Source organism: Paramormyrops kingsleyae, chromosome 9 (genome assembly GCF_048594095.1).
Source record: "Paramormyrops kingsleyae isolate MSU_618 chromosome 9, PKINGS_0.4, whole genome shotgun sequence".
Classification (NCBI taxonomy): Eukaryota; Metazoa; Chordata; class Actinopteri; order Osteoglossiformes; family Mormyridae; genus Paramormyrops; species Paramormyrops kingsleyae.
This window is the reverse complement of record NC_132805.1, coordinates 24,259,828-24,286,580: the sequence shown is the minus strand read 5'-3', so window position 1 is coordinate 24,286,580 and position 26,753 is coordinate 24,259,828. Positions and strand designations below refer to the sequence as shown.

Here is a 26,753-nt window from a genome sequence, read left to right as displayed (position 1 = left end):
CCTTGTTGAATCAATGCCACGTAGAATTAAGACAGTTCTGAAGGCGAAAGGGGGTCAAACACCGTATTAGTATGGTGTTCCTAATAATCCTTTAGGTGAGTGTATATTGGTGTCTATATCATTTATGTAAATTAGGAACAATAGTGGTCCTAAAATTGAACCCTGTGGTACTCCACTATGACCGCAGGCCTACTGTGACATTGTGCCTCTTAAAAATGTTGGGGTGACGTGGTGACCCAATGTGTGGCTTTCTGCCCTCAGGGCTGATATTTGGATCTCAGCACCAGTTTATGTGTGCAGGGTATGCATGTTGTCCCTACGTTTTGTTGCTTTCCCCTGGGTACTCCAGTATCTCCCTCCAAATGAGTGAAATACACATACAGCCCGAGTACAAATGTACAAATTTTCACCAACCTTGGTTGTGTGGCAATAAAGATTCTGATTAGTGGACTAGGTGGTCTGGTTTATCTAAATAGCCCATTGTACCTATGCTGCCTAGATCCCAGATACCTCCTACAGGGGTGCACATAGAAAATTGGGGACACCTGACAAAACATTGGGCCCTGATCCAATTTTACATATTATTTTACATATTCAAGGGCCCCTGTCAATTGCCAGTGCCCCTGCAATGGATGTATTTCACAAAATTGTCAGTGCCAAAACATTCATCATGGTCTTGAAATAATATAAAAACAGCAGGTACAGCATAACTACAGACCTCTTTATTTGTGAAAACTACACTGTTCCCATAGTGAGGTTGCTATTAAAATCATGGCATTCTTTGCCATGTAACTTGTTAGCTTTTCCATATCTTTGCTGTCAGTCTAGGAAAGCAGATGGTTGGTTTAGTTGGATGCAATAGTATTTTGAATCCAGCTGTTGTAGTTGCAGACTTTGGTGTAGACACCAGGTTTGTTCTTCTGAGCACAGCCATATCCCCAAGACACTATGCCCTGGAGCTGGCCGTTGCATACCACAGGCCCGCCGGAGTCACCCTGGCAGTGAAGGGGTAAGGGAAAGATATAAGTGGAGGAAAAAAGTGCCATCCAGTTTGTTACTATTTCAATTTTACTGTTGTTTCAAATGTTATTGATGTTGTAGGAGACTACTAATTCACTATAAATACCAGTAATAATGCATGCTATTGTGCAAATATGAGAAACTAAGTGCTTGTTACCTGGCAGGAGTCCTTGCCTCCCTCCAGGTAGCCGGCACAGAACATGTTGGTAGTGATTTGACCAGGATAGGCATTTTTGCAGCTGGTGTCACTAAGGATGGGAGCATCCAGGCACCTCAGAGTATCGGGGTAGTTTGCTAGAGAGGGAAGCATGGAAATAGAGTGAATAATGTCGTAAAGCTTTTCCAGTCGAGCATTGATAAGATATTTTTGGTATTATGCCTAAATATACTTGTATATAATCTATGTTGCTGGTTGGCTAGTTCTTTGCATTAATATTCCATGTTATGTTATTTTTGTAATTTACTTCATTGTACTTTAATGTGACCAATTACATCATAACAAGTTCCTTGTACTCAGGCTCTATATAGAAAATTAAGTTGATTCTGATTCTGATTCTTTTTGCTGTTCAACAATTACGATGACAGAATGCCATGAAACAAGAGAGCAATATAGATCTCTGACTCATGCTCCCAGACAGAGCCTGTGCTGTTACTCACAGCCGCTGCTCAGGGTGTTTCCCCAGCCGGAGATGAGGCACATGGTGCCAGCAGGAGCACAGCTGCTGGGCAGGGCCACGGTCTTCACGTAGCTGGTCAGAGTGGCAGGTTTGCTCAGCTTGATCAGCATAATGTCATTATTCAGAGTAGAGCTGCTGTAATTCGGGTTTCTGATGATCTTCTGAGAGCTGATGAACTGCTCATTGCCCTCGTTGACTGCGATGTCGTGTTCGCCAAGGCGCACCTCAATGCGGCTGGAATGACAGTCATTTTGTGGTTGTTCACAATAACTATACACTTAATTACACAATTAATAGCTCTTCAGGTTATCACATGAATAATTCTGTACCTACACATTTTAGAATTTCAATAATGATACATCCATTAGCAACAATTGTTTATCCTGTTATGGAAACATTAATCCAGATATACTACACATATACCATGCATATATTACCATACAATAAAGGACTTGTATCTATTTATTTAAACACATACTACTTGGAAAATCCAAAGGAAAGGGCATACAAGTTCATTTGAAACCACAACAATACCCTATTAATCATTAAGATTAACTAATCTGAATGCTTCAATGGATGCTAGCAATGATTCACAACTTACGACTGGTAGCAGTGAGCTGCAGAAACAACCCATTGGCTGGTGATCAGGGATCCTCCACAGAAATGGTAGCCGATGTTCAGAGATACCTGGTACGGCACAGAATTCTTTTTGCACACATACCCTCCGACAATCTTGTCATCATCATCCTCCAACGGGGCAGCAACTGTGAAAAACAGTGGAAGAAAGATTGAAAGATGTAGTTCAGACAACTCAAAAGCAGAAAATAGAAAATGGCTGGAATATTATTGCCAGAAAGCAAATCATGAATTCAGAAATCTTCAGAAAGTATTTCTTTGACATATTTTAGAAAAAAAAATAACAAAAAGAACAAAATCTATGCTTTTCATGCCAGACGTTTTCTGAGCCCTGCTTACATGCAGTTGCTAACAGTGTGAGAAGAACGTAGTACTTCATGGTGGGATAGTCTGCACCGGAATGCTGAAGGACTCTAAAAACGGGATCACATATATATATTGCTCTCCCTTCCCCTCTTTCCTTTTATGGAATATTTTACACCATCCTCTATTATTTAAACAGTAACTTCCACGGGAAGAAAACAGATGGTTTTCTGATTGCAGTACAAACTTGTGTAATTTGGCTCATTTGATTCTAAAAACTTAAGGTTGGTTTAGAAAATAGACATTACTCGTGCACTTATATCTTTACTATATAGATAATTTATGTAATGAATTCACTGAAATCCAATATTTGTTATAATGTTTAGAGTTATTTCCTTACATACAGTATATTGATAATGGGTTGGTTTATTACTCTTGGTGGATAATTAAGTTGTTTGCTTCCCTCAAGACCAAATAAAAGACATATTCTCCATTGCAGGATCCTTGCAGTAACTGAATTAGTTACTGTGATGGAATACACATACACAGGTTTGTAATTATGTCTTTCTGGGGCTCCCCATTACACACACACACACACACGCATATACACTCACCTAAAGGATTATTAGGAACACCTGTTCAATTTCTCATTAATGCAATTATCTAATCAACCAATCACATGGCAGTTGCTTCAATGCATTTAGGGGTGTGGTCCTGGTCAAGACAATCTCCTGAACTCCAAACTGAATGTCAGAATGGGAAAGAAAGGTGATTTAAGCAATTTTGAGCGTGGCATGGTTGTTGGTGCCAGACGGGCCAGTCTGAGTATTTCACAATCTGCTCAGTTACTGGGATTTTCACGCACAACCATTTCTAGGGTTTACAGAGAATGGTGTGCAAAGGGAAAAACATCCAGTATGCGGCAGTCCTGTGGGCGAAAATGCCTTGTTGATGCTAGAGGTCAGAGGAGAATGGGCCGACTGATTCAAGCTGATAGAAGAGCAACTTTGACTGAAATAACCACTCGTTACAACCGAGGTATGCAGCAAAGCATTTGTGAAGCCACAACATGCACAACCTTGAGGCGGATGGTCTACAACAGCAGAAGACCCCACCGGGTACCACTCATCTCCACTACAAATAGGAAAAAGAGGCTACAATTTGCACGAGCTCACCAAAATTGGACAGTTGAAGACTGGTCTGATGAGTCTCGATTTCTGTTGAGACATTCAAATGGTAGAGTCAGAATTTGGCGTAAACAGAATGAGAACATGGATCCATCATGCCTTGTTACCACTGTGCAGGCTGGTGGTGGTGGTGTAATGGTGTGGGGGATGTTTTCTTGGCACACTTTAGGCCCCTTAGTGCCAATTGGGCATCGTTTAAATGCCACGGCCTACCTGAGCATTGTTTCTGACCATGTCCATCCCTTTATAACCACCATGTACCCATCCTCTGATGGCTACTTCCAGCAGGATAATGCACCATGTCACAAAGCTCGAATCATTTCAAATTGGTTTCTTGAACATGACAATGAGTTCACTGTACTAAAATGGCCCCCACAGTCATCAGATCTCAACCCAATAGAGCATCTTTGGGATGTGGTGGAACGGGAGCTTCGTGCCCTGGATGTGCATCCCACAAATCTCCATCAACTGCAAGATGCTATCCTATCAATATGGGCCAACATTTCTAAAGAATGCTTTCAGCACCTTGTTGAATCAATGCCACGTAGAATTAAGGCAGTTCTGAAGGCGAAAGGGGGTCAAACACCGTATTAGTATGGTGTTCCTAATAATCCTTTAGGTGAGTGTATATATATATATATATACACAGTACTGTGCAAAAGTCTTAGGCAGGCAAAGAAAATGATGTTTAGATTATCCTTGTGTTGGTGTACAACTATGATATTATACCTGTCAAAGTGTGTCAGCTTAGACATTTCAGAACCTCTGCTAAAATCATCCCAGTATTTGCAGTGCCCATCCAGTGCAGCCATGTATTTTTGACTTGACCACTAGCCCACCTCATACAGCTAGTCAATCTGTCACTGACTTTTTAAACCAATTTATTTCATTATTTAATTGAGCTGTTGGTGAAATTTGACAAAATCATGGAACGGCTGAGGTGCGTTTGGGAACTGAAGCGGTGTTCATCTAGCAATCCAACTAGATATCAGTAATTTTTTAGAAAACAGAAGAAATTATTACTAGTTTTTATTGTGTTACTTTTAATTTGCACATGTTCTAATGTTAAATTGTGTTTTTTGTTCTAAACCAAAGTACACTTGCTACCCATATAAACAGCTTTAAACATTTCTTTGGACTGCCATACTTTTGCACAATACTGTTTATATAGTATATATATATATATAGTCTGTGTGTGTTTTGTGTAGTAAATGTTCTCACAGGTGCAATGTATGTGAGTTTAGGAAAATTAAAAAGGTCCGTTTGCTTCTTTTTGGACATCTTACATAATAGTTTATATATTGAATTATTGTGGAAGGAGCTCAGACTTAAAACTACTTTTAGTTTTTAAGACATTAATGATAATTTTTACTGTCATTTAGACTTGCCTAAAACATTTTGTTAAATTGGATTCAGTTATGTGAATTGATGAAATTACAAAAAATCTGAAGTTCAAGCTTAATTTCAAAGGACCTAATTGCATAATCTTTTTATTTTTTAAGGAAATAGTCTAACGTGTTATGTCCAACTAAAATGCTATGCATGGTAAGTTTTTTTTTTTCCTTTTCCTTCAAGGACAGCAACTTGAAAATTGATATGCATGGGAATCGACACCTGGGACTGGAAATGTACATTTGGTGCAGACAGATCAGTGATATAAGCAGCTTTTTGCGACAAAGACTGACGTTGTATCTACTAGTAACATTTGTTAGCAGAAGGTGAATGTAAGGTATTCAATATTAACTTCACATATCTTGAGTTGTTGCAGTGAAACAGTGACTGGTTATATGGGGGGAGGGGGGTGGCATGAGCAAAATTAGGCATGTTTACAGGAAACTGTTCAAATACACAAAAGTGAGATTCATATAAAGGCTGAGTTCCAGAAAAACTTCATTCGAATTTAAAAATGAAAAGATCAGGCAGGTCATTTATGTCAGAATCACTCCCTACACTGTCCTGTCTGTTGTTTCCCTGCTTGGCCAGCAGATGTCGCTGGCCATCCCATTCCTAGTGTTTGAGTTCTTATGGTGTTTTACTGATTATGACCCTCATCTATGTCCTGTTACTCCTGCTCCCAAGAGACGGTTAATCTGAACAAGAAACAATGTAGATAGTAGAAAAAAACAAAATTATGGTTATCCTTATAAGTTAGTGGATTATTTCCCTTTTAAAAGGTACTGACATCTGGCTATGTCTTACTATAGTCAAAAAATTATTAATCCATTTATGCAAGTCATAATCTACTTTTCTGTTGCTAGAATTGGTAATTAATTGGAGATTGTAGTCACCTATTTATGTCTAAGAGCATGTTTATACATGTAGCTAAAAGATTATTTAGTTTTAAGGTGTTTTCAATATAACTGATTGATCTGTTTAATGAACAGTTTTAAAAGACTACTGTAATTTCAGGAAACAGCAGTCTTCCAATATGACTTATTTTCCACTTACTGCCAATTACATAACTATCTCCAATGGAAAACTTCTCCACACCACTCAACATCAGCAAAAATTATTAGCTGCTTTCCTCACCATCGAAGCAGATTAGTTTCACATGCTTCTGTCCAGTTTTAATAATCTGTGACAACTCAACCAGGCTGCATTTCTCATGCGCAAAAGGACTTATTTGGAAAGTGCCTTCTAAGGTTTTTACACATCTGCTCAAACTGTGTACTGAATCAGTATATTTACAAATGCGGCAGTATTACAATAAAAGTAGCCTATGCTTTGAAATGAATGTTGGTGGTGAAAATGGACAGGAAGTCCTGAGCTGCCACAAAGTGGTTTTACTTTGGCATAAATTCGTCATTCCTGTAATATGGTGAATTTCTGTCCATACGATTTACTTACTCATATTTTCTCTAAAATGAATCACATTTACAAGAAATTGCTTAAAATATATATTTAGGTCTTCTTTAACATTCAAATATGCATAATAGATATAAAAATTACAATTTTGTATTTTACACGCCTTTTATTGATATATGCATTTAGTTTTATAATATCTTCACTCCAAAGTATGAACTTCCACAAGAACCTCCAACCAGCAAATGATAAAAATCTCAAAATATTCTGTAAGTTATAGACTAGGCTAAACTCTTTCTAATCATGCACACAAATCAAATGGAACTATAGTTATTTTTTACAATTTTTTTAAATTGTCCCTGAAGTCATCTTCCACCCTGTTAGCATGTACTTTCTCACTTTCCAAAAATGGCTACAGTTCCTTTGAGACCATTTTCCTGAAGTGACATCTTTTTTCGGTGGGAATTCAACTGTGCAAACTGATGTACGCTACGCTTCAACTATCACTCCTACCTTTTTCTTTTTAATTTATAAAATGTTATCCTGCTTGACACATTCTTAAAGTTTCATCTGTTAGGCTACGTTATGGTGAAAGTTTGTCCAATCAAAAAAATCAAGGGTGGACAGTAACAAAGTACATTTACTTGAGTACTGGACCTAAGTACATTTTTTGAGTATCTGTACTGTACTTGAGTATCAGCTTTTTTAGAGACTTATTACTTTTGACTCCACTACATTTCTATGAAGGTTTTCGTTGCTCATTACAAATGATCTTTTCTATATACAGTATATTTTTTGTATATTGAATAGTTTTTCTTTATTGCTATAGTCACTTATTTCTTTTTATTACTCCATCTGCTGCTGTAACAATGCAAATATCCCAAATGTGGGATTAATAAAAGTTATCTTATCTTATCTTGTCTTACACACTATATTGTATAGGTACAGACAGAGGCAATTCTAGGGAATTTGAGAGCCCCAGGCAAAAAACTCCATGGGCAACTCCCCCTCCCCTGGCATGATACAATTTGTTACCTTTTTTCAGTAAAGTGTACATTAATAATATCAACAAAGACAATTTAATAAACACAAAACCTTTATTTTCACTTTTGTGAAAAACAGAGTACACAAATAAAGCAGATTTGACATTGCAATGTACTATGTGTAATTGGCCACCCTTGGGAGCCCCCTCCCAGCTCGGGGCCCCAGGCCCTTGCCTGCCCTGCCTGTCCTGTCCTGTCACTCCACCTCTGAGTGCAGGTCACACACCATAGGTGGCAAAGCATGCAGGGCAATAAGGGAACTCATCTACTGTTAGAACCTGTTAATATTGTTGTTCCATTCCACCTTGATATACTCCATTCCACCCTGTTATGCTCCATTCCACCCTGATATACTCTATTACACCCTGTTATACTCCATTCCACCCTGTTATACTCCATTCCACCCTATTATACTCCATTCCACCCTGATATACTCCATTACACTCTGCTAGACAAGTCATTTTTAAATAATAATTTGATAGGATCACGAAATGTTTTTTTGTGTTATTTTGGAAGGTGAGGAAAATTAACAGCATATATGTGTTTTGTACAAAATTTTGGTATTATTTGCCATCCTGTCAGTGAAAATGGGCACAAAAAAGTAGTGGTTCTTAATAATCAAGACATATTCTTGTCATCAATAATTGTTTTGTTATTATTTCAAGAATAAAAATACGATGGTGGCATAAGGTACTATCAAAGAAAAGCTCATTATTGTTTAACATTTACACTATTAACATTTTGTGATCATTTATGCCCCGTATAATGTACTCATAATTAATACAGAGCACGTTTTTACTTCATAATTACGTTTCTGTTGGTTTGTTATATTTTGTGGTTCCCTGTCAAAGGAGAGAAAACGAACTATTATTGCAATTTTTATACCCCTCCCTACCCAATACAAACAATACATATCATAAATCTTTTTTTAAATAAACTGAAACAAATACCCTGTGGTTAAGCACGTTGAGCTTTAGGCAGATTTAGTACATTTCGTAAATATAACACTGTTATAAGACAGTTTTGAAGCACGTGGATCATACAGTAATACAGTAAACGCATTACAGAATTATTGTGGATGACGTCTATATGCTGCGACGGGCTAAAATGTGTGTACATTTAAGACGCTGGGAAGAGGTGGAGGTTTCATGCGTAGTAAAGGGATGTTGAATTAAACCATAAATTGAACCGTTTTTGTTGCCAAACTATAAGGTGAGCAGTCATTCTCAGTGATTAAATATTTGTACCCCTTGCGTTTCCAATGTGCAGTTTTTCAATACGAGCTGGGTTACTTGCTAGCTAGCTAGCCTAATTTATGCGGAATGCGCAACCGTTGCGGATGTGGTGCAGAAAAATGCGCATTAATGCGACAGCATGTATTTTTATGACAGTTTTACAGTCGCAGTATAATGCACCCATACTATCGTAATTTTCACGATTAAATGCTGAGATGCAACTTTGATGACTTTGTAGTAATTATTCTGTTATTCCTTTTTTTCTGTAGGTGTGCCTCCCCGTCGATATTTTCAGCGGGGTGTTTGGCGTCAGTGATCATGTCTGTGCTATTTTTTTATTTTTACAAATCAGTCTGATAGAACTGTGCGTGTGCTTGCTTATATATATTGTTTTTGCATATCAGTGTGCATCATTGCATTCTGTCCTTGTTTATGAATGCTTGGATTTTCTTGTATAGCTGTTATTTTTATATATATATATTGTATTTACATATTAACAGCTACAGGTATCCATTAACTAGTATATCTGTCTAAGTGCATGACTAATAATATAGGCAAGTAAATTGTTTTATATTATATATATATATTGATTATAGTGCCTTTTGCATGTTAGATATCAGCTTGATAACTAATAAGTGAATGTACCACTCGTGTGATTGTGTGCCTTTGCAGTTTGCTGGCCAGGTGAGTCAGACAGTAAATGTTCAACAATGTGTTCAGGAAGTGGTTGGTCAGCTGGCGTGTGACTGTGACTGTGCGTCTGTCCATCTGGACCGGTCATTGTGCCTACGATTCAGGCCTGATCCATGACAGAGTACTATGAGGAAGGGGGGCTGCTGTATGAGCATTCACCCCCAATGCACATCAAAGTAGAGTCTCCTGAAGGACCCATCGAAGCTGGGGTCTCAGAGGATGGCCTCACGAGGGAGGATGACGATTCCGAGGGCAGCTGTGACCATGAAGGAGCCCTGCCTGGTGGGCTCCCTTTCAATGTGGTGGTTGTGCACCCCAATATCGTGGTTCCAGTGATGCCGACAGATGATGATATCATATCTCTTGAACAAAGTAAGCGAATCATTTTCAATAAGATTACAAGCCTTTAAGGATATCAGTTTTAAAGAGCTGCTCTCTTCTCGTAGATTCTGACTAGGTATTTCATTCATTTTTCTTCTGTAGATAGCAGTGTCTCTGCTGCAATTGCAGCTGGAGGTGGGGGGAAGCGAAAAAGCCGCTTCAGTGGGGCAGAGCTAGAAGTGCTAGTATCAGAAGTGACCCGGTGTGAGGGGGAGCTCTTTGGGCCGGCAGGACGACTCCGACGTAGGGAAAGGGAACAGATCTGGGGCAGCATCCTTGATCGGGTCAACGCTGTCTCCCGTGTTCCCCGCACACTTCGTGAGGTCAAGAAGCGCTGGGATGATCTCAAAAGACGCAACGGGGGCAGGTTGGCCGATGCCCGTCATCGCAGTTATTGCTTGCCACCTGGTAGAGGATTGTCTAGCCTGAACAGATCCAGACAGACAAGCCCCAAGCTTCATCAGGCTCAGAAGAGAATAGCAAACAGGGCAAAATCCACTTATCCCTGCTTCACAGATGCTGATGCAGGTAATTTCAAGTTACTTATTGTTTAATGTGTAATGTGTAGATATTGTGTCTGAAACTATACTGAATCTATTGAATTTGTATTTTCAATAAAACTTGCTGATAGACAAAAAGTTTTTTTTTTCTTTTACTTCTCTACTTATTTTACATACCTGTTGATTTTTATTTGGTCACTTTGTAGTTACCTGATTTGCTGAACTGGGGTTATATGAGGTTACCCTTGTAACCTAAAATACCTCTTCTTATATCTTCTATTTGTAATGGGAGGAACAGGGAATGGATCCGAAAGAGATGGCTTTGAGAACGAGGATGAGGCAGGAGGGAGAGGCGTGGATGAAGGAGAGGGAGAAGGCGATGGAGGCGAGAGCAGCATAGAGGACAAACTCGGATTGGGATTGAGTCTAGGACTGGGGCTGCCTACGACATCTGAACGCTGGTTGCCTCCCTCTCCACTATATAGTGCTCCGTTTCTTAATGGGACCCCACAGCCCAGCCCTCAACCGTCCGTTGGGACACAGCACGAGCCCCTGGAGGCTCCAACACGCACCTCCTGGCTAGAGGATGAACTCAGGGGGTTGGGTGAAGCGGCAGTTCAGCTTGGGAACAGGGTGGAACAGAGTCTGCGGGACTTTGGGGAAGGTTTTAGACATGATGTGCGAACACTGGTGGCCTCACAAGAAAGCCTCTGTGTCAGCCTCCAGCAAAATAATGTGCTTCTACAAAGGCTTTTGGGTATTCTTGAGATGCAACAGCAGCAACAAGCATCTAACATTCATCCTCCCCCTACAGTATCACCAGTAATGCCACCTGTACCACCCCAAGCTGAAAACTTAGATGGTAACATCCAACCCAGTCCATCACTAGAAATATCTGGGACAGTACAACAGCCGCGGCGGGGGCGGTCAAGTGAACAGAGAAGGCGACGACGGCGTTAGCAACAGTACATTTTTAAAAATGCTATAATTTATTTTTGTTTAGTATTTAAATATAACAGAACCATCACAATGTTACCCCAGTGTTACCAAAGTCATCTTCTCAGTCCAGCAATGCCTTTTACTCTGTAGAAAACATTTTGATTTAAATCGAATGTCAGTGTTGAGAAAGGTCTAATTTAGGTAACAGATGTTTTATTGTGAATAGACAATCAGAATTATATTGATTTAAAATATTGATATATTTAAAGTATTTTGCCCCATTTTGATGCACTTATTCACTTTGGCAAATTATATTTCATTGTCTATTTTCTTCTGATTTCTGATTCATGCATATTAATTGTGTTGTATGCACTGCTGTCCTGCATGCAGTCTCCAGCCGGAGAGAATAAAATGCAAAGGACCTCCAAATAAATTTCACACTAATGTACTATTTTGCACAATTTGTATTGTCTTGTAAATAAAAAAGAGCATTTGATTTCTTAAGATGTATATGATTATGTAAGTGTAAATAAACACAGCCCTGACATAGCATTACTCTTGTTGGGATTATGTTTGTATGCTGTTAAAATGTAGCCAAACTGATTTTCAATAGACTACAAACTTATTAGATTTAGTGTTGCTAAATGCATTAAGTAATACTTTAAAACAAATCATCTGAAGGTATAGAAAACAGTATAACTTATTGCGTAACTTGATGCGTCCCGTGCCATGTCTTTAAATACAGCATTTGTTGGAAAACAATTTCTCTACTCACTCAATTTACCACTGTCCCCATTTCATCATTTTCGGGTTTCGTCTTTGCCAAGTTATAGTTGTTTGCATATGGGGTGGGCCAAAAGTAGGTATACAGTTTTAATTTTACAGTACTGAGTGGGTCATGTTTAGTCTCTCAGCTGTTCGAAATGTCCTCCGTCAACGTTGATACATTCCTGGAGCCTGTCCCTGACACTGTCACACACTTTAGCACACAAATCCCGGTTATCATCAATGATAACTCATCCACTGTGTGGGGCTTCCTCTCAAAAACCTTCTCCTTTACTGCGTCGTCGTCCCCCCCCCCCCCCCCCCAAAAAAAAAAAAAAAGTTCATGGGTGTCAGGTCTGGGAACCAAAGTTCATGGGTGGTTCCCAGTCAGTGCTGTCACTTCACCCGATTCAACGCTGTGGAAAGGTGTTGTCAAGAGAGCTGATCGAAGTGTGCCACAGTGTCAGGGACAGGCTCCAGGAATGTATCAACATTGGTGGAGGGCATTTCAAACGCCTAAGACACTAAACATGACCCGGTCAGTACTGTAAAATAAAAACTGTATACCTACATTTTAAAATAACTTTGTGAAATAGAAGCTTTACTTTGTGAAATAAAAACTGTATACCTACTTTTGGCCCACCTTGTATTTCTTCGTAGGTTTCTCTACATGCTCCAGCGTTGCCCCTCATTTCCAAAACACACCCCGGTCTTCTACAGTCATTCGTGTCGCGATTGCACATACCTGATAAAGAAAATGACATTTCACCCCACACATCCATGTCCCCGACCGCTGCACGCCACTGTACACATGGAGTGGGTTGGCTGCCGTCCCTTCATGCCATTTTAATTTAATCTTGATTCAGAGGATCAATACAATTATAAATGTAAACAAGGTGTGATGTTGTAATACTTTTATTTTATTTTTTGATAAGAGAAGAATTTAACCCTTCCATGTGTCCCGGTTCTGTTCCGGCGGCGACACAAATGAGAAATAAACGTCACGTCCGACGTCGGCGCACAGACCGCCCGGTGAGCGGCTTGGCTTATACGAGCAGGGGGAGTGCGACCTAAACATGGCCGCTCGGCATTCACCGGAGTCCCGGACACAGCAGAAGCAGTCTTCCGCTGCACCCGATGAGGAGACGGGGCGTTCGCTGGATGGGGACGGCGACTGCCGGCCGTGCTCGCCGAGTCTTCCCGATGCTTTCCAGCGGCTCGATGGAGAAGGCGGCGATGGACGCCTGTGCTCCGGCGCTGGGATGCACGGCTGGAGTAACAATCAAACCGATAACAGTACCGAGCACCGGGGAAGCGAAACGCCGGCGCGATCCACCGTGGTGATAGATTTAACCGGGTCCGAAGCTGAGGCCCATGCGCACCCCATGTTTGATTGCGACAGTCCCCGAGATTTTGACGGGTCGGAGGCGGGCGACGAGTTTAAAGTCTACAGGGTAGCAAAGGGGAACGATGGTGAGTGGGAAGAGTAATTTAAATAAAGATCGCACGGTGCATGTCGGACGACATCTGATGGAACTAGTTGCACTGATTAATACCTGACGCGTAAAAGTGGCAGTTTCGGTTGTCTAAGTAGCTATTTGGTAAGGAATTTTGAGTACTGATGAATATCATCTAGAAAGTAGACAGTAGTCATCATGGGGGCAGCTGTGGGCAAGGCTTGTTGTTGTTCTGCTACCCTCTGGTAGGCGCTACAGGTCCATTAAAACACGCACCTTCAGACTCAAGGGCCATAAGATCACTAATTAACAATAAATCTGTGTGCAATATTAGTCTTTAGTGCTTACAAAAACCAGTGCAATAATAGTAATCCTTTTTATTTATCTTATTCATCCATAGTATTTATATTTACTAGCTGCCTCCTATGGCTGGCTCTTTTTACGAATTAATCTAAATACAGATATCTATATGACTTTATTTTCTGTAATTTTTAAATTCTTTATTTCTTTTTCTCTTTTTATTACACTTATAAGGAGCAGCACTCCATTGTGTATTTAGAATACAATGACAATAAAGCTTATATTATATTCTATTCCTCATCAATTAAGTTTGATGAAAGTTTTGAGGGAGGGTAACCCTGTTTCTGCAACACTTCAGCATAGTGGGTTCACATCCCGCACCAGGATGTGTGTCTGGAATTTGCATAATGTTAATGTCAGATGAGTTTCCTCCAGTTTCCTGCCATAGTCCCTTCCAGTGGTGTACCCAGGGTTTTAAATATAGATAGAGCCCAGCTCCGCCTCCTTGTGTCCTAATCGTACCTTGCTGGTACACAGCTCCACCTCCTAAAACATTAACCTTTTAAACTTAGTAAAACATTCAAAGTGAGCAGTTTAATAAGTTTTGCAATAAAAATCGTTTTTTCATCAGCTTTAATTTCAAGCTTCATTAGTCACTGATTTTTAGAGTGGATGAGGTATCACTACATGATGCCTCGATTTCTGTCCTGTGTTTTTGTATTTGGACTTATTTTCCTTACCGTACAGAATTCAGAATTAGAATTTGGTGATCAGTAGCCAAAACTTAACATACTAGCATTTTTATGAGGACATTACAAATGAATAAACAGGAGTATTACTCATTATGGAATTATAAGCCATTTTAATGCACTTTCAAATTTTATGTTCAATAGGTGGGCTTATGTTATGTTTTTTTAAAAATCAAGTATTATTGAACCACATGAAATGTTCAATAGTCATATTAAATAAAAATCACTCTTTGACCACATTGTTTAGTTTATTTTATTTTACTCTTAAATGGTAACACAGCAGGTTGATAAATGAACATATGGTATCTTTAAGATAACCCCCCCCCCCCCATATTCTGATTTAACCATTGTCTTGTGCCTTATGCTGCCTGCCATAGGCTACAGAACCATCATTCACAACCCTGTACTGGATAAATGATTGAAAGATTGATGGATGGAATTTTTGATTGATTACTAAACACTTCTGGTATTGTTATGATGGACTGTGTTTAGGAGGGTGTTTTGGTTAAAGTCTCAAAAAATCTACCAATCATATTTAGCCATTTGCTTCAAACTTTGCACAATAATATTGCTAATGATTTTATATCTTTTATGTTTGTCCCTGAAACAATTCAAACATTTTGCATTCTTGTTTGCTTAGTTTTAAAGTACCTGTTGCTTTTCTTAATATTAGAAGGTAGATTTAAATTTTGACATGGCTCAGTCAAAACACCAGCTGTGTGTTGTGACATAACAGCCTTTCAGATGCACTGTTGTCATTGTTCATATTTATTGTCCCTGAACAGTGCCTGCGATTGATCTGACAGACAGAGGAGCAGAAGAGCCAATGTCTGGCATGGACCAGACATTGGCACAAGAAGGGGGAAGGTTAAAAAAAAGCGAAAGCAAGCAGCTTCATGTGAAGGAAGGCCACAAAATGGATGGGAAGATATATGCAAAGCAGCGCAAGAGTAGACTGGTATGCCGTGAGTGTGGAAAGCGGTTTACTCGTCGGGAGACTTACAACCTTCATCGGCACTTTCACACACACCAGGACGAGTTGGCTTCCTTGACCTGCAAAGAATGCGGCGACACCTTCCGACACCGTAGCAGTCTAATCAAACACCGCAGTGAGCATAAGAAAAAGGGTGCGGTGGTAAGGCTGGTGAGGAGACCCCACAGTAGGGAAGGGAGGTGTTTGCAGTGTGAGCACTGTGCCGAAACATTCCTCACGCTGGGGAAGCTGAGGTGCCATCGATGCCAGCAGGCCCCCGAGAAACCATACCGCTGTCCGCTGTGCCGCCGGGATTTCCAGTATAGGGTGTCCATCAATGCCCACATGCAGACTCACTCTCTGGAAAATCCCTTCCGTTGCCTTGAGTGCAACAAGGGCTTCTCATGTGGCTATATGCTCCGCATCCACCAGCGCTCACATGCTGCCCTAAAGCCCTTCGAGTGCCCTGAATGCGGTATGGTATTCCGGCACCACTCCGTCATGGAGGACCACCGGCGCAGACACAAAGTAGACCGGCCCCGACAGTGTCGCATCTGCGGCAAGCGTTTCAAATGTGTTAGCCTGTTCCACCAGCACCAGTTCCTGCACACTGGAAAGAAACCATTTCGCTGTCCCATGTGCGGAAAGGCCTTTGCCTTCACTCAGAACTGGAGGGCACACTGGAGGCAGCACTGGAAGCACACGCACGATTGTCCTCGCTGTCCACTCACATTCCCTGATTTGGCTGGCCTGCAGACACATATAATGAGCCACGACAGAGAGCAGAGGTCCAGAGTGGGACTCAGAACAAGTATCAGCAGTACAAACAGTAGTGGTGTCTCGCAACATTCCCTCGCCTGTCCCCTCTGTCCTCTTAGTTTTTCAGAATCAGCCAGCCTGAAAACACATTTATTGACCCATGAGGCAAGGGAAGAACATGGTGGGCGGAGCATCAACAACAACACCGAGCGCCAAGACCTTGCCCACAGCTGCCATCAATGTCCCCTCACCTTTCCCAGTCTGTCAAGCCTACAGATGCACTTGGTGAGTCATGGGACAGCATCAAAACAGGGATTGGCTGTGTTGGAGAGGGTGAGCACAAACAATGGGGAGGATATGTCATTGCTGGGCTGGCCAGATCTGTTGAATCGAAAGATGCTGAAGTGCACTGAATGTGGCAAGACCTTCCGCCACAGATCGGTGCTGGAACTCCACATGCGCATCCACTCCAAGGATAAACCTTTCCAGTGTAGGGTGTGTGGCAAGGGTTTTAAGTTCAGCAGCTACCTGCAGCAGCATCTAATCATCCACACCGGGCAGAAGCCTTTTAAATGTCCTGATTGTGGCAAGGACTTTGCCTTCCTCCAGAACATGAAAACTCACCAAAGGCTGCATCAGCAGAAGCCGTACCGCTGCACTCAGTGCCGCAAGGGCTACAGCGAAGAGGCTGAGCTACAGCGGCACATGCTCTCCCACACTGGCGACAAACCTCACAAGTGCCAGCTCTGTGACAAGAGCTTTGGGTTAGCATATTTGCTGCGGGACCACTTGAACACCCACACTGGGGAGAGGCCCCATCGCTGTACAGAATGCCACAAGTCTTTTCCCTGGTTAAGCAGCTTACTGGTGCACCAAAAGATCCATGCTCGCAAACGTCAAGGACTCAACCAGTCGCTTTCTATGTCCTTGGCACCTCAGAGAGGAAGAGGGAGGGGCAGAGGGACTAGGGGCAGAAGAGGGAGCAGGTGGACTTCAGGCTGGCCCCGGTGGGCAGGAGGGGAGGGCACTGAAATGCCTGATCACCTGGCAACATATCCAGGTCGGCTGCCTGTAGGACAGGAATGGCTAGAAAAAGCATCCCATCACACTTCGCCAACATTTTTTGAACCCCAGTGGCAGCAGCAGCCGCAATGGCAGTCAGAAGTGGGAGGGAGGCCAGTTGTCACCCAACAGCTGCCGTCAGGCTGGATCAGTTCACCTCCATCAAGCCAAGGCAATCAAGTTGCAGTTCAGTACAGTGAGACCCATTCCCATCAGCCAGATGGAGCTTCTGTATGGGGAACCCAGGCACTTCCATCACAGAAGCCAGTTCCCCTGGACCAACCTGGGGAGGAACTGAAGCAACAGAAAGAGTTGCAGCAGCAGCAACAGGCTTTGAGTTGGACTAGTCAACCACCATCTACACCAGGCCAAACCACAGTCCAGTATGAGGAAGCCCATCCTCGATGCAGTGAAGGAACTACTGTGTGGGAATTCAGCACTCCTCCTACAGTACCAGAGAATTCATCAGAAAAACCTGGGCAAAGCCAGCAACAACTCATGGGCTGGTCAGTTAGTTCCACTCCCACAGCTGTGAGCCAGCCTGCAGTTCAGCGTGAGGACCCCCATAAGGTTAAAGACATGTCTACATGGAGCTTACAGGCAAAGTCTGCTCAACTCCAAACTCTTAGCTCGTCAGACAGTTCGGAGGTTAGCCAAAAGCAGCAACAGCCTTTCAGTTGGATTGGTACACCAATGTCAGCATCAGGGAGCAAAACTGCAGCGTGTTATCAGGATTGTCAGCCTCACTGTGGGGATGGCATTGCAACCTGGGGGCTCCAAACATCACCAGTTGTGTCCTGTGCCCAAAGTCTACTGGAAAAATCTGCAAACAAAGGGCAGCAGCAGCATCTAGTAGCAAAAGACTACCAAGTTACTCCTAAACCAGCCACCCCCTTCCCCTCTGCCCCCCCTCAGATTGCCTTCTCCCTCCAGTCTTGTTATTCGGATGCGTTCAGCTCGTGCATGCAGCCTCAAAATAGCTACCTCACCCAGAAGACTGCGCTCTCTGAGAAGCATGCAGGTCCCCGGACTTTACCTACAGTGCAGCGATCTGAACTCCATGATCCTCATGGAATCCACCCTCCCAACTCTTTGCCATTTTCCCCAAACCGCCTTCTCCAGTGCATGATCTGTGGACGTACTTTACCACGGGAATTAGACTTGCACATCCACTATATGCAACATGCACAGGGAGAGTTTTGACAGCATATACAGAGAAGACCTAAACTCTACTGAATGATACATAAGCTGGGTTGCCACATAGGCTGCACTTGCCAATAATTTGTTCAAGGCATTTTTTTAACCTAAAAAGTAATTTACAGGTATTTAAAAAATACTGCAAAGATATCAGTCATGTCCAGTGTTCATTTAACTTTTCATTGCTGAATAGAAGATGCGTCTTAATCTGACACACAGATAATTAAATGACTACCTGGGACAGAAGCTGTCTGATAAACTAAACTGTTTCAGAATCTCATACAGTACATGCTGAACTTTTGGCACACAAACCTTTTTGATATGGTGGTATATGAATGGTTTCAGTTATGGACATACAAGTAGAAATTGAGATGCATTTGTATAATTCAGTGTTGATTTATGATAAATGCTTAAAATAAAAGCTTTGTTTTACGTTCTCAAATATAGCTGAAAGTCCTTTCTGTCAGTGTGTCAGTTGTGTTTTATAAAGCAATGTTTCTCAAACCAGTCTCTGGGAACCCCCAGATGGTCCATGTTTTTGCTGTCTCCCAATTCCCTTGAGGTTGGAAGGAAGCAAAAATGTAGACCATCTGGGGTTTCCCGTGGGCTGGTTTGGGATACACTGTTATGAAGTGTTTGACACCACAGGTATTAGTGTTTTCCTTAATACCATGTTTGGATGTCTTGATCTTTCTGTTGAACATTGTTTTTGGTCTAATGATCTATTTAAAATTCTTTACTTTTATGTGAGCTATTGTGGGTTTTTTTTTTCCTTCAAAAAATTGCATGGTAAATTTCATTTGTATTTATTTGTGGCAAAATGGTTGCAGGCAGAGTGCGAATTACCCCTCCATAATTGGGGGGTACTGCCTTCATAACACTTCTATGACCATTATGGTCCATCACCGCATCAATACGAATAGCCACCAGGATCAATGTTAAGAGTGCAAGATGCGCTAGGGGTGTTTACTAACATGTATGCAACACACGGTCATGGTCTGGACATGCGACAAAATGAGAATCAATGCAGAAGATCTCATTATCCTTATCCCTATCCAAAAGAACTTGGTTTTGATAACTCCCAGGAATTATCCTAGAAGAAGTATACTAGTAAAAGTAATAAGCCTATACATTTACAAACAGCCTGGTCTGGTCCAGCAGTCTGGTGTTATTCCTGCCCTCTCAGTCCCCCCAGCTCCAACAGCCTTCAGAAATAAATATTTGCCTATTAGGCTAATATCTGTCTTGATGATACAGTAGATCTTAAAGTACAGCCTAATTTCTAACTCACCTCTTGGTCCTGCGCGCTGTCCTCATCCTGCCATCTTCCTACTGACTGCACACTGTCCTCATCCTGCCATCTTCCTGCTGCCTGCACACTGTCCTCATCCTGCCATCTCCCTGCTGCCTGCACACTGTCCTGCACACTGTCCTCATCCTACCATCTCCCTGCTGCCTGCACACTGTCCTGCACACTGTCCTCATCCTGCCATCTTCCTGCTGCCTGCACACTGTCCTCATCCTGCCATCTCCCTGCTGCCTGCACACTGTCCTCATCCTGCCATCTCCCTGCTGCCTGCACACTGTCCTGATCTTGCCATCTTCCTGCTGCCTGCACACTGTCCTCATCCTGCCATCTCCCTGCTGCCTGCACACTGTCCTCATCCTGCCATCTCCCTGCTGCCTGCACACTGTCCTCATCCTGCCATCTCCCTGCTGCCTGCACACTGTCCTCATCCTGCCATCTTCCTGCTGCCTGCACACTGTCCTCATCCTGCCATCTTCCTGCTGCCTGCACACTGTCCTCATCCTGCCATCTTCCTGCTGCCTGCACACTGTCCTCATCCTGCCATCTTCCTGCTGCCTGCACACTGTCCTCATCCTGCCATCTCCCTGCTGCCTGCTCCTGTGCCTCTCCTGCCTTCTGCTGATCACCACTTTCCTTCATACACATTGTTTGCAAAACTGCACCTATACTTTTAGTGTAATGTTCTGTAGCTCTTAATACTAATATTTCGTACTTACTCTTCTTTTACCACCCAAAAAGTGTCTGATGTCTCCATCTTTCTTTTTCCTCATAGTGTATCTGTGAATAAAATCTAATCTATATTTAACAAAACAGTTAAATATCTTTGGGGGGGTTTGGGTCTTGATCGGGGGGTACAGTACCACCAGTACCCCCTGTAATTCGAACCATGGTTGCAGGGAGAAAATTAGGGCTTTTTCCAATGAAACCTTCCCCACTCCCACTCCACCAAGGAGTGCACTCCATTTGTAGTCTCACTCACAGCTGAATGGAGTAACCTTCCTTATGGTGTAGGGTATGAATATAGCAGCAGGCTTTAGGACAAACTTCCCTTTTTCTGGTGAAAATAGGAACTATCCTAACTGTCGTTACCATGGTTTCTTATGAACATATTTTGGAATTGGCAATAATTGCCATGATCCATGAGCTATTAGAAATTGAGAGATCTTGCAGAAGGTGCAGACATTACAAGTGCATCTTAAAAAATAGAATATCGTGGAAAAAGTGCAATATATTCCGTCAGTCATTTAAGAAAGTGAAAATGTATTATAATGTAGACTCATTACACGCAAACTAAAATGTTTCAAGCATTTTTCCATTTTCATGATTATGGCCTACAGCTCACACAATGTAAATAAAAACACCTCATTATTAGAATCCCTCATTTTGAGTGAAATTACTATTCAAACAGTATAAATATTGTGTACCTCTTAGTCTAGTTCAGTACACACAGTCACAGTCATGGAGAAGACTAACAGTTGTCCAGTAGATGATCATCGAGATCCTCTGTGAAGAGAGTAAGCCACAGAAGGTCACTGCTGAAAAGGCTGGCTGTTCACAGAGTGCTGAATCAAAGCATATTAATGGAAAGCTGACTGGAAGGGAACAGTATGATAGGAAAAGGTGCACAAGCAACAGGAATGAGCCTTGAGAGGACAGTCAAGAAAAGTCAATTCAAGAACTTGGGAGAGCTTGGGATAATTGGACTGAAGCTGGTGCATGCAGAGCCACCACGCATGGCCGTCTTCATGAAAGGGGCTACAACTGTCATTCCTAATAGCAAGCCACTCCTGAACCAGAGACGACGTCAGAAACGTCTTATCTGGGCTAAGGAGAAAAAGAACTGGACTATTGCTTAGTGGTTTGGTCTTTTCAGATGAAAGTAAATTTTGCATTTCATTTTGACATCATTTGGTCTTAGAGTCTGGAGGAAGAGTGGAGAGGCAGAGAATCAAAGGTATTTGAAGTCTAGTGTGAAGTTTTCATAGTCTATGATGATTTGGGGCACCATGTCATCTGCTGGTCTTAGTCCTCTGTGTTTTATCAAGTCCAAAGTCAAGCTGCTATCAAAGCAACCTTGGCTTCACTAACATCTCAGCACCAAGTGAGGTGCCACAAGCTGATCGACTCCATGCCACGCCACATTGATGAAGTAATTTGTGGTAAATGAGCCCAACCAAGTATTGTCTGTATAAATTAACATATTTTTCAGAAGTTGGACATTTCTGTATTGTAAATCCTTTTTTGGTTGATCGTAAGTAATATCCTAATAATTTAAGATACTGGATTTCTGATTTTCAAGAACTATCAGCTATAATCATCAATATTAAAACAAAAAAGGCTTGAAATATTTCACTTTAGTGTAATGAATATAGCATAGGCTATATGAAGATTTTTCTCTTTTGAATTAAATTATGAAAATAAATTACCTTTTTCATGATATTCAAATTTTTTAGGATGCACCTGTGGATTATGTGGCAGTTCTATATAGTCATTTTTCATTCTGATGTTTATGAATCATTTCGTTTTTCCCACAATCCCTGTAAATGTAACACTACAATCAAATGAACACGACTATTGTTTTCTAAACCAGAGAAAGGTATATTTCTATATTTCTTAATGTCTATATAACAGTATTAAATGTCTAATCTTAGTTTGAGCCATTTAGGAGGAACTTACATTTGTACGGAACACCTTGCATGACAAACAAATCACTCTACACGTTGTAAGTCAGCATTGATGCTGACTCAGTGTTGGGGGGCTCTATAGCTCACTTTCACTCCGCCCTTATTGGTTTGGAATGGCACTTGATGTAGCAGACCCTCCCCACAAATGTGCGAACAAAGTGGAAGTGGGTTGGGAGAGGATGTAGAAGATAGTTTGGTAAAGGTTATCAGGAGGCAGATGTTATCAAGAGGCTTCAAAGTTGCAGACACTCAGTTTCATTGGTCCAATGAAGTGATGTCAATGAAGTTTTTCTTTTTTGTAGCCATTTCCTTTGTGTTCATAAGGTTTTGGTTTTTCTTTCTTTTTTCCCTTTTTTCCAAATTATGGATTCAATTAGCATACAGTGTTAACAGTTTTATTGTTTGGCTTCAGTTAAAGTATGTTTGGCAAATATTCAGTCTATCAATGGTATTATTGCAAGGAATTACTGGAATCTCCACAGATTCCGGTGCCTTCTATGCTACATATTAGAGAAAATAAGAAAATACTTCTGTGAAACATATGTATGTTGTATTTTTAGTTAACAGATTTCAGTTCCGGGATTTAGCACTTGCCACTATATCATTACATGCAACTTGGCCTGATTGGTTAAGGTTAGGGGAGCCTTTTACTATTGGCTGAGCAGGCGGTTGCTTAGGGCCCCTGAATTACCTGTGTTGGGTAGGAAGTGAAATAGTCACCAGTTTTTCAGTAGGGCTTCCCCCAAATTAAGCTGTGCCTGAGGCCCATGGCACTTGCCCTGACTAATCTATCAGATCGAGCATTGCAGTGTCGAATAATTTGGGCTCCCAACTTTACTCCTTGATGGGCACTTATAAAGTGCCCATTTAAAAATGCTCTTTACCATCATTTATGTCATTTTTACACTTTTTAAAGGTAAAAAAGTGTATCAGCTGACAATATTTTTGAGATGGCTTTTATTTGCATTTAGATTTAAATTGCATATCAAAATGTACCTCTAATAAGAAATATTTTGTGTAATGTATAATGTAAACCCCATTTTTGTTGTTGAGCATCAGTTCCCTCCAGAGAAAATTTTGTTAATTTGGTTTTCAAGATAACATAAAACAAAATTTAAGACACAACACATTTAAAGTCTGTATTGCAAAGATCTGCAGAAATTTGCCATTACACACACATTTTAAATTTTTGTAGTTTTAATTAATTTGGTCATAATCCTAGAAAGTCCTTCACATCTTATGAATGCAATGAAATGCAATTTTATGGATCCTTTGAAATACTGTATGTTTCTTTGATAACATTTTATAGTGATTTATATGGTTTTCTAGCATCATGAAATGCACAGTTAGTCTGAACAATTCAGTTAATAGTTCAGTCAGAGTTTTGCTACTGTTTATTTTAATTGTGTTATGTATCTTTATTTTAGTCATTCTGAAATGGCTGGAGATTCAGTTGGCCAAGTGTGGAGGGCTAGGTCAGGGTGCATTTTCTCTGTATATATAGGTTACCTGCTACGATGGGATATACATGGTATAGATGTGAACTGGATGGGTACCTTTCCTTACTTATGCTTTGTATGTGTGAGAGCCCTGTAATGTGATAACTCTCCATTCAGTCTGCATTAATTCTGTTCAATGTTCCATTTATTTCTTACCCCTTGTCTTATGAGTGAACAGTATAGAAATAAACACAAAGATCATCCCAGTATTCAGAATCAGAAAAAAACTTTTTTGATCCCATGAGGAAACTGCTTATGCTACAACTGCACAGACAGTCAGACAACATTAGACACGACGAACACTATAAAGCAGGCAGGCAAGTTAAACAGAAATTAAATGAGAATAACAAAACATAACAGGTATCAAATAAAGTACAGTATACCTCTGACACACCTAGTTAATCACCTAGTATTATAATGTGGTATTATTAATATTGCACGTGCTGTAGTATTGCACAATCAGCAAGACTGCAGAAGTTACTACACGAATTACCAGCAGCAGGCCTGTTATTGCGCAAACTTAGAAGTATATAGGAACTAGGGCTGCGCATGATTTGGGGAAAATATCGAATCGCGATTTTTCTGACAGAAATTGCGACAATTTATGACAAGAGGTGTTTGGGGAAGGAGCAGTGAGCATGGGAGGCGAGGCTGATGGTGGGACCCAACGGAGCATTTTTAGCCACAGAGGTATGGCTACTGGGCAGGTTGGGATGAGGCCAGATATCAAACCTGTTAAAGAACTGGTTAGATTTGTTGGCCCTCTCCCTATCACCCTCAAACCCCCAGCCTCAATTCAGCTATTAATTGCAATGCTAGTATGACTTAAAGCACACTATTTGAGATCTTATTTAGTGCAATCTCCATGTGTGCACACGTGTTGAAAATGTGCACATTTTTGCATTTACTGATTTTTATTGTCATTTTTTGCAGTTATGCACATCAGAAGTAGCTATAGTACATTATTAATGTCACTTGTGTTCTGATACGTTCTTCCTAAACTTCCTAAGGCATGACCAGCTCCACAAAAAACAGATCATATCAGATGAAACCTGCTGCCTGCAGTCTCTAGCAGAACTTATGATCATTAACCTACAAATTTCTACTCTGGTAAGACACCTGCCTGGTGCTTTTCTTCCAGCAAAATTGTGGAATTGCTGTCAAGTTGATGCTTCACCACACTACCAGGATAAACTCCATTGGTGAAATCGACTATATGTGACCAGAACACATTTTACAATTTTTTCTTAATCGCTTAAATTATAGATTGGCTTGATTGGTTAGTTTGGCCCTTACAAAACACATGTGCTGCTAAATCTTTTATGCAATTTAAAACCCTAAAAGTCTCCCTTATGTTACACCTAACTCTTGATTATAAAAATTGAACTCCTTGCTGGAACAAATGTAAAATGCACCAGTCCCTCCTACTACAATAAGGGGCACACATATACTAATTACTATCGTTTTTTTTTTTTTTTCGAGGGAGGGGGTGTGATTTCAGGAGTATGTTCAATCACATTTTTCATGTTTGCAATTACATTTTTATTCATAAGTGAGTAGACTTACCCATCATTACCATCCATCCATCATTTTCTATAACCACTTGTCCTATTCAGGGTCAGAAGCCAATTGCAGAGGCAAGACAGTTATGAACAATTTACCCAAGATGGGGCTCCAATTGCCATCGCAAGGCATACTCAAACAACATTCTGCATAATTATCAATCAGGGAAAAAATATTTCAAACCAGAGACTGGCCCTAGTAAATAGTTTTTAAAAATCATTTTTTGCGCAATTAAATAGGTTAATAATAAATTTGTGTTAGCAGCGATGAATCCATAATGTAACTGTAACATGTATGATTAGCTTAATTCAGTTTTTTTACGTTTTAAGTAATTGCTTTAGACGTTTATGCTTGTTCTTGTCTAAATACGTGCAATACATGAATAAAAGAAACATTCTATTCTAACTGAACTGCCTCTGTAGCCATTTTAATATTAAATGTGTGTGTAATATAAAATCCATTATAGACACGCAAATATAAATTTAGCACAAATAACACAACCAAGCTACGAAGTTTCAACTTCGCAATGTATCTTACTATCTTAATATCAACATGAGAAACGTATTATAGTACTTCTCACAGGGTAATAATGACAGTGTTGAAATCAAGAATCACAGACGCCATTTTGAAAACAAGTCGGTGACCCTATTCAGTAATAAATCTGTATCAATTTTGAAAATAAATCTCTGATATTATCAATTGGGAATTGAATGTATATGCAAACTTAATAGTGAAAACTACATTAAGTAAGCGAGAAAATTAATTGTTATTGATTGAGGATTAAAATGTATAATAATCTAATAATACTGCGGTGTTCCATATACGCGTGTTCAAATAGCTTGAGTAGTTTAAAGCATTGAGATCTTGTTTAATAAATATGCGGGGGGCTAATGAGTTAATCCAAAGATTATTACAAAGAAAAGGTTTAGATCGCGAACTAATTTCATTTGTGTGACGTCATTCAACGCTACTTATCGAAAGCTTTTATGATACAGGGCCTTCCTATACAAATATAAATTG

At 40.8% G+C, this 26,753-nt stretch overlaps 3 protein-coding genes across 6 annotated transcripts; 2 read left to right on the top strand and 1 right to left on the bottom strand.

The window, feature by feature from the left end:
* Positions 1 to 700: 700 nt before the first annotated feature.
* On the bottom strand, positions 701 to 13,055 carry prss1 (serine protease 1). 2 transcript variants are annotated; one of them, XM_023833236.2, is made up of 5 exons: positions 12,927 to 13,055; positions 2,299 to 2,461; positions 1,678 to 1,931; positions 1,178 to 1,314; positions 701 to 995 (listed from the first exon to the last, which is right to left on the bottom strand). In XM_023833236.2, exons 1-5 carry the CDS (start codon positions 12,961 to 12,963, stop codon positions 846 to 848), a joined length of 741 nt encoding a protein of 246 aa, XP_023689004.1. In that variant the 5' UTR covers positions 12,964 to 13,055; the 3' UTR covers positions 701 to 845. The 2 variants fall into 2 exon arrangements, with proteins under 2 accessions (XP_023689004.1, XP_023689003.1); XM_023833235.1 differs by lacking the exon at positions 12,927 to 13,055 and adding an exon at positions 2,673 to 2,749.
* LOC111854827 (uncharacterized) lies at positions 6,564 to 11,961 on the top strand. Of its 3 annotated transcripts, none has more exons than XM_072716594.1 (4): positions 6,564 to 8,880; positions 9,576 to 9,968; positions 10,080 to 10,505; positions 10,770 to 11,961. In XM_072716594.1, the coding sequence occupies exons 2-4, from the start codon at positions 9,710 to 9,712 to the stop codon at positions 11,435 to 11,437; spliced, it is 1,353 nt and encodes a 450-aa protein (XP_072572695.1). In that variant the 5' UTR covers positions 6,564 to 8,880; positions 9,576 to 9,709; the 3' UTR covers positions 11,438 to 11,961. The 3 variants fall into 3 exon arrangements, with proteins under 3 accessions (XP_072572695.1, XP_023689000.1, XP_023689002.1); XM_023833232.2 differs by having other exon boundaries at positions 6,565 to 8,880; positions 9,173 to 9,968; XM_023833234.2 differs by having other exon boundaries at positions 7,185 to 8,880; positions 9,173 to 9,968; positions 10,776 to 11,961.
* Positions 13,056 to 13,181: 126 nt separating the features above from the next.
* On the top strand, positions 13,182 to 19,428 carry LOC111854826 (uncharacterized). Its single transcript, XM_023833228.2, has 2 exons — positions 13,182 to 13,654; positions 15,473 to 19,428. The coding sequence occupies exons 1-2, from the start codon at positions 13,258 to 13,260 to the stop codon at positions 18,682 to 18,684; spliced, it is 3,609 nt and encodes a 1,202-aa protein (XP_023688996.1). The 5' UTR covers positions 13,182 to 13,257; the 3' UTR covers positions 18,685 to 19,428.
* Positions 19,429 to 26,753: the final 7,325 nt, after the last annotated feature.

Excerpts from the sequence above, each read along its gene's own strand:
- prss1 (XM_023833235.1), bottom strand. The coding sequence starts at position 2,712 with ATGAAGTACTACGTTCTTCTCACACTGTTAGCAACTGCAT. Across the intron at positions 2,462-2,672 it reads CACACTGTTAGCAACTGCAT|TTGCTGCCCCGTTGGAGGAT; the intron begins GTAAGCAGGGCT and ends TGTTTTTCACAG. Across the intron at positions 996-1,177 it reads GAGGCAAGGACTCCTGCCAG|GGTGACTCCGGCGGGCCTGT; the intron begins GTAACAAGCACT and ends CTTCACTGCCAG.
- LOC111854827 (XM_072716594.1), top strand. The coding sequence starts at position 9,710 with ATGACAGAGTACTATGAGGAAGGGGGGCTGCTGTATGAGCATTCACCC. Across the intron at positions 9,969-10,079 it reads TATCATATCTCTTGAACAAA|ATAGCAGTGTCTCTGCTGCA; the intron begins GTAAGCGAATCA and ends TTTCTTCTGTAG. Across the intron at positions 10,506-10,769 it reads CTTCACAGATGCTGATGCAG|GAACAGGGAATGGATCCGAA; the intron begins GTAATTTCAAGT and ends TTGTAATGGGAG.
- LOC111854826 (XM_023833228.2), top strand. The coding sequence starts at position 13,258 with ATGGCCGCTCGGCATTCACCGGAGTCCCGGACACAGCAGAAGCAGTCT. Across the intron at positions 13,655-15,472 it reads GGTAGCAAAGGGGAACGATG|TGCCTGCGATTGATCTGACA; the intron begins GTGAGTGGGAAG and ends GTCCCTGAACAG.